The 7354-nt window shown below is 41.1% G+C and overlaps 1 protein-coding gene across 1 annotated transcript in view; it reads left to right on the top strand.

Annotated features, from left to right (window-relative positions):
- The first annotated feature begins 21 nt into the window (after positions 1 to 21).
- Positions 22 to 7354, top strand: part of TXNRD2 (thioredoxin reductase 2) — a 38999-nt gene continuing 31666 nt past the window's right edge. Inside the window, exons 1-8 of the mRNA XM_067307358.1 lie at positions 22 to 97; positions 1097 to 1162; positions 1867 to 1923; positions 2542 to 2686; positions 3000 to 3074; positions 3997 to 4075; positions 5080 to 5142; positions 6024 to 6094. Of these exons, the coding sequence (XP_067163459.1) occupies positions 22 to 97; positions 1097 to 1162; positions 1867 to 1923; positions 2542 to 2686; positions 3000 to 3074; positions 3997 to 4075; positions 5080 to 5142; positions 6024 to 6094 (632 nt within the window). The remainder of the gene's footprint in view (positions 98 to 1096; positions 1163 to 1866; positions 1924 to 2541; positions 2687 to 2999; positions 3075 to 3996; positions 4076 to 5079; positions 5143 to 6023; positions 6095 to 7354) is intronic.

Raw genomic sequence — 7354 nt, 5'->3', positions numbered from 1 at the left:
GGGGGCCCTGTGCCGTACAACATGGCGGCGCTGTGGCAGAGGCCGGAGCGTCTGCTAGGAGCCGCGGGGCTGTGCCGTACGGCGCGGGCCCTCTCAGGTACGCGGCGCCCGCCGGGCTCGGGCCTCGCGGGGAGCGGGCCGCCCTCCCGGTCGGCCGCTGAGGGGGGTCCCCCGAGCCTTCCCCGCTCACCTGGGGGCCGCAGGCGAGGGCGAGCGACCACCCCCGCTCCGGGGGCCTCTCCCCGATCCCCTCCCTCGGCCCCGCGCTGCTGAGGGAGCCGCAGGGCGAAGGCAAAGCCTCCCCCCACACACACACTCCCCCCCCTGCGGTGGCCAGACCCCTGCGGCAGGGCTCTCTGGCGAGGCTCACCACAGACAACCGAGAATACGGTTTTTAAGCATAAATCCGACATGACAGAGGGGTACGGGCCTTCCCAGCCTGACTGAGCCACCGCGAAGCCTGGTGCCGCGGTGTGAGGGCGCGGCGGGCTGCCCGTGTCCTCCCTGGGCCACCTGTGTCCTCCCTGGGCCGCAGGCGGCTCTGGGAGAGAGCGCGTTGCCCTGCCACCATCGCCAAAAACACCTCGTTGCCGCGTTAGCCGGCGGCTGTGGGGCTCCTGCCGCTCCGAGCCTGCAGGGACGGCTTGGCCCGGTCTGCGGGGACGCCCGCCGAGCCTTGGCCGCAAGCCCTGCCTCGCAGCCGAGTCCTGCGAGTCTCGCGAAAGATTGTGCCCGTGGAAATGGTTGCTGCGGTGGAGGGACATCCGATCTGCGTGGGAACTGCGGTTGCCATTGCTTCATCGTGCGGAAAGTTTATTGGAGTGTAGCGTATAGCCCGAGCTATTTTTCAGTTCTTCGGGATTGCTTTATTTCCTGTATTTCATTCACAAAACCAGGCTGGTTAGTTTAACAGTTTTCAGAGATTGCTACAGGACACTGATAAAACACAACTCGCCAGTAAAATTATGAAAACCCATGTCAACAATAATCAGTTGTGAGAACAGTGTACTTCTTGGTATTTCCTCTTTAACATACCTCTGCCATTTTTTTCTACCTGTTCCATTTCCCCCCTTTTTTTTTCATGTCGTCTCCCCAGGAAAGAGCGAATATGATCTTCTAGTAATTGGTGGAGGATCTGGAGGCCTTGCTTGTGCAAAAGAAGGTTTGTACACGTAGATAACCAACAAAAGCTTTGTTCTAGTTTAAGGTGTGTTTATGGAAACTGGGAGAAGTGATACTAACAATGCTAAAGCTTTCTATGCAGTATATTTTAGTCCCGGCACATTAATCATTAACTCAACTCTATACAGTTAATCTACAAATTAATTCACACTCCCGGATGGGGTGATCTTGTTTGACTTTCCTATAATTATTTTTTTTTAATATTTCTTCTGTTGTCATAGGAACTTCTAATAAGCCTTTACTTCACTGTTGCTGTAAAATACTTTCCTCCATAGATAATATATTTTTTATTTATTATTTATTATACCTTTTGCTTTTTTATGTGTTAAGACAACAATCCAATAAGACTGTTTCTGCAAACTGTTTAACTTCTGTAGAGAACCTCCCCCTTTGTAACTCTGTGTAACATATTGAATAACCCACAAGGTTACTTAACGTACAGTGTGAGGTTGAGATGTGTTTTAGGGTTGGTAGAAGCTGGAGGCTCTTAGTCCAGGTTATTAAGTGCCCTCTGGAAGATCCGCTGGCCACATGGGCAGGCTGGGCCCCTAGTCTGGTGTCTCGTATTAGACAGTGTAAGCCACCTACCATCATCTCCTATATTGTTGACCTGTGCCTAAAAAATGTTTAGGTGTGTGTGTTTCTCCCTGCTCTAAATATGTTTTCTTGCTTTTTTATTTAAAGCTGCTCAATTTGGAAGGAAAGTGGCTGTTTTGGATTATGTGGAACCTTCTCCACAAGGTACGGAAGAGAGATACTAGGATAATACTTGCATGCGTGAATTAGGTGATTGCCTAGGAGACCAACTTGCAAAATGGCCAAAGCCACACTGCCTGCTTTGCTTGTAGTAAAAGTCCTTAAGCACAGGTTGCTGTTACTGTTCCTTACCTCCGATAATGTCACAGCTCTGCCTGCTTCCTCCACGCATTAAGGTTGTTAGCAGTGTGTGATGCTACCATTTGTGGTAGACCTTGCACTTAAATGGATGGGAACACTAATCATCTCTATCAGAATGTCATTTACAGTTCCTTAAGTGAATGAATCTTATCATGGTGATGCTTTACTTGTACTGTATGTAAATTAAGATTTGCAAATAAGCCAATATGAATGTGTAATGCTTGGATCTTTTGAGCTCTGAGAAAATCATAAGATATCTCGAATTTTAGAAGGAAAAGATTTAGTTATGTTCTTCATCAAAACAAAATTAGGTACGTAGAGTTAGAAACTGATCTGTAGGCGATAGCAAACTGTGTGCTGTTTCAGAATTTTTAACTAATCATATGAATAACTTAATTCCATCTATAACCTGACTGCATTAAGTTAAACTAACCTGCTCCATTAAATTCTTTTTTCCTTTAGGAACCAAATGGGGACTCGGTGGAACTTGTGTGAATGTTGGCTGCATTCCTAAAAAGCTTATGCATCAAGCAGCTCTTTTAGGAAGTGCCCTTAAAGATGCCCAGCACTATGGCTGGAATATATCCCAACCTGTTCAGCATACCTGGTAAAGAATATTGCCCCTATCTGCTCTTCTGTGCTGTGAATGTGTAACAAAACTCTTCCCTGTTGCAGTTTTCTTTAAGGACAGTTAGGAAGCTGAATTTTGCATGTTTTTTAGACTACTCTTTGTTTAAAAACAACCCATATTTACTAGTTTAACAGGGCACATATGTTGATTTGAACGTGATAATTTACTTTTATAACAAAAACTACTGTAGAACATTCCTAACTCTAGCAATTGCCTGAGATGCATCTGAGATGCATTTTCTGAATTTGTAACATGATGGTTTAACGCTCAGTTTCTTGTTTTGTGATAGGTCTGTGATGGCACAAGCTGTTCAGAATTATGTGAAATCCTTGAACTGGGGCCACAGAGTCCAACTACAAGACAAGTAAATAGGACTTTGCAGTTCATCTTTCCTCCCATAATCAAAGAACACTTCTCTTTGTAGAATTGCTGAATTGCCTTTGGAATTTCTTGTTGGAGCTAGTATTTTGAGTTTGTAAGTCCCTTCCTCTTGAGACTGTAGGTACTCTTGCCAGCATAAGTAACATGATTTTTTTTTTTCTCCTTTTTCTTTTCTGGGAAATAGTCCCTAGAAGTGACCATACATGAAAGTTGTCTAACAGCATAATGATCAGGGAATGTTTTCTTTAGTCTGGAGAGATTCTGCATTAAAATTAAATAGTCAGGGTTTCTCTTGATTATTTCTAACTTGTCCGCCACAACTTACATGCCATATCAATAAGCACACAGATAATACTGTGCTAAAATAGTTAAAAATTTTGTGTTCAGTGCTGACATGGTTCCAAACCTTTCAGCATGTAGGCCTTTCTCATGTTTGTTTGTGAATTGCCATGTTCCTTCTTTAGAGAAATTTAGATAATTTAATGGGTACCTAATTTTGTGACTTCTACTGATATCAGAACAAATCTTGAAGCTGCTTTTTCATATGTTGTCAGATCAGTGTTATAACAAAATAATAATGCTATCGATACGTGGGGATGTATGGATGTGGGGCATCTGTTATTTGAAGAGGTCAATATCCTGATCCCAAAACATGTTGCAAGGTTAGGTACTGTCTCTGCTGTATAGAGGAGTGAACTGTGACACAAGAATTAAGTGACCTAAATTATATGGCAGAGCTGAAAACAATCCTATGAAATTAGATTGTTCCTTCCTTTTACTTTTCTTTTCTATGCCTAGTTGCTATCCTCGTTAGCTCTTCAAATGTGAATAGACTAGCTGATTCCATTTCATTCCTGTTCATCCTCATTAAGTGTGCGTGTATGTTGCTGCTCTCTCCTAAACAGGAAGGTGAAATATTTCAACATCAAAGGGAGTTTTTCAGATCCACATACAATCCGTGGTTTAACAAAAGCAGGTAAAGAGGTGAGCTGCTCTACTGATTTCTGCACCTTCACTTCAGACAGTTCAGGTCTTTATGTGTCAGTTTTCAGATCAACTGAAGAAGCTAGAAACTACTTTTGCAAATTGCTTTACGGATTCAGTATCATTTTTGTGAGGGAGATTAGCAATTTTTGATCTAGAGAAGGTGTTTAGGAACTTTCTTGTTGCCTACTGAACCCCTAGCCCCTAGCCTGTCGATTAGATGCCATTACTTCTTCCTTGCAGATGGAAGCACTGAGATTATTTGTTTTGGTCAGTCATATGGTTTTTACAGATGCCAAGAGATGTAAAAAGGACCAACATCTCCTTATTGGTCTGAGTATTAGATCAAAATCACTCTGAGAGATGTTTTTCTCCTTCAGATTAATTGTAAAGGCACTTAAGTTCTCTAATACAAAATCGTGTGCAGGAGTCATGGATATTGAATGTGCTGCATTTGACTTCAAGCATCTGAGTCAAATAACAGTGATTGCCCCATGACTGGACATGTGTTTTTAATCACCTTTTTAACGGTAATTATGTAATGTTATTGATTAATATCAGCATGAGAGAGCAAAAGTTTTGAGGGCAGATGCCTACCATTTTCCAAAAACATGACGCTTTTGAGGTGCCTTGACTCTAGGCCTGAGAGACAGAAGTCACTTGGTGTGATTTGTGAGTACTGTCCTAAGCTAAATTGATTTTAAAAAGCTGCCATTTATGCACAACTGTTGCTTCCAAATAGTCATCAGAATCTAGTCCAGCGTGGGAACAATTTTAAGCTTAATATTAAAAGGAAAACTGGTAGAGAATGTGTACAAGAAACTTCTGTGCTATTTTGCTATATAACCAACCTTTCTTAATGTACTGCTGATCAGTGAGTCAGATAATAGCAGAGGGTAGTGCCAGCTTTCTCATTTATCACTTGAGCTTGTACATAGCTAAAATCCAAGGACAGGTAGAAGGATTTCAAATGCTTGGTTTTGACTGTGTATTTTTGTTTATAGACTTTTATTACTGCGGAGAAAATTGTCATTGCCACTGGAGGAAGACCAAAATATCCTATGCATGTAAGTTATGCTTGCCATTTGACAACTCTAATGGCTTTATTGTTTTGTTACAGATAATAATGAATGTTTGGAGGATAAAAAATGTAAACGTAAAGTAACATATGAAAGATTTCTGTATTTTGTTGAGTGGGAAAAATTTATCCTTTATATAAAGCATAGGCTTTTCAGAAAAAAATTTCCATAGAAGATATTTTGTATCAATGTAGTATGTCAGTGTTGCTTAGAATCATAGGATAACTTAGGTAGGAAGGGACTTCTAGAGGTCATCTAGTCCAGCCTTCTGCTCAAAGCAGGGTCAGCTGTGAGGTCAGACCAAGTTTCTCAGGGCTTTATCCAGTCAGGTCTTGAAAACCTCCAAAGATGGAAACTGGACAACCTGTCTGGGCAACCACTTCCACTGCTTGACTGTCATCACGATGAAAAAGTGTTTCCTTTTATCAACTCAGAGCCTTTCTTGTTTCAATTCACATCCATTGTCTCTTGTCCTCCTGCCGTGCACCACTGTGAAGAGCCTGGCTTTGGCTTTTTGATAACCTCCTCACAGGTGTTGGAAGGCTGCTATGTGGTCCTCCTAGAGTCTTCTCTTCTCCAGGCTGAACAAGCCTAGTTCCCTCAGCCTTTCCTCCTAGGCCATGTGCACCTGGACATCTTGATAGCTCTTTGCTGAACTTGCTTTGATTTATCAGTGTCTCTCTTGTACTGGGAGGCCCAAAACTGGCTGCAGTGTTCTAGATGTGGTTTAACTAGTGCTGAGTAAAGGGGACTAATTGCTCCCATTGACTAGTGGCTATGCTTCTGTTAATACACCGCAAGATGCTGATAACTGTCTTTGCTGCCAGGACTTACGTTGTAGATTCAAGATTTTACCTGTCTGTTCATAGATTGCAGGTGCACTGGAGTATGGAATCACAAGTGATGATCTATTCTGGCTAAAAGAATCTCCTGGAAAAACGTAAGCTACCTTGCCATGGCTTTAATAGATGCTGGTGTTCATACTTGTTCATTACATTACATGCCACTTTTATAGACCGCTTTTTCTCTCCTTCTGTTTTCCTTCTGAGAGTTTGTTTTGCTACATGTCAGCATTGCTCTTCCAGCCTTCATAAGTAAATAATGCAGAGTGTTTTGGCATGAATATTCTCTTCTAAAATCAAATTAAATTTGAATTTTTCACCATCTTAGGTTAAGATAACTTGTTTCCTGTAGCAGTTATGTATGGAAGTCACAAGAGGGCAGCATACACTTAAATGAAGGCTACACTGTTCCTATTTGCTGTGGAATTCTTAATTAGGAAAAAAGTCCAATATAATTTTATTTATTTTCTCTTAAGTGGTGGTACTTTTGATAAGAAAGGCAAATGTGATGAGACATGGGGGTGATGTCTGCCATTCTTTTATGCTTTGGAAGCTATTGTTTAATTGAAATACTAATTTTTTTTTTAAACAGAAATACTAAAATGCCATAGTCTGTTCTGTTTTGTACAGTACCTAACACATTAAGATCCTGAATCAGCATTGCACTACATAGCAATTTCTTGATGCAAATAATTGCTCTAGGAAATGCACATTTGCTAGCATGAAAGTCAGATACTACAATTTTTACTTTTCTCTATTGAGCAGCTCTAGAAAAGGCAAGGTATTAATTAGAAAAAGAGACTTGTAACCAACATAATCATGGTATTTTGAAAGAAGATAGAGCTGCCATTCATAGCTGTGACTTTCTAATATAAAAATGCCGTGTATGTTAAGCTAAACATCAAATAGATAAATAGGACTTCTTAGTACAGTTTAAAAAGGTAACTAAATCTGCAGTTGTTTGCAGTATATCAGTCACCTTTCCAATTTTGAGAGCATGACTTATGTGAGGAAATTTGTTTTGTTTTTTTTTCTTTAAGCCTAAACACAAGATTTATCCCTGTAAGATGTTTCTGTGAAAATGTGGCTTTTGTCCAGTTGCTGCTAATGCAAGTTGTAACAGTGTAATGTGGGAGTCTAGTGTTTATATGTTGCATTCCTAAGCTTTAGTCAAAATAAGCCTTGAGGGGCTACAGTAGCATTTCTGTGCTTTATCAGACTGTGTCCTAGCAAATGAAGGAGGGAGTTGTTAAAGGTTTGTTTCTGTCGGATTTGTATCAATCATAAATATTCCCAAGGTTCAGTTTAATGCCTTTTGTTGTAGTCTGAACTGTGTTCTACTTTTTTTTTTCTTTTCT

The sequence above is a fragment of the Apteryx mantelli genome, chromosome 17, assembly GCF_036417845.1.
Source record: "Apteryx mantelli isolate bAptMan1 chromosome 17, bAptMan1.hap1, whole genome shotgun sequence".
In the NCBI taxonomy this organism is placed as follows: domain Eukaryota; kingdom Metazoa; phylum Chordata; class Aves; order Apterygiformes; family Apterygidae; genus Apteryx; species Apteryx mantelli.
This window is presented reverse-complemented; position numbering and strand designations above follow the sequence as displayed.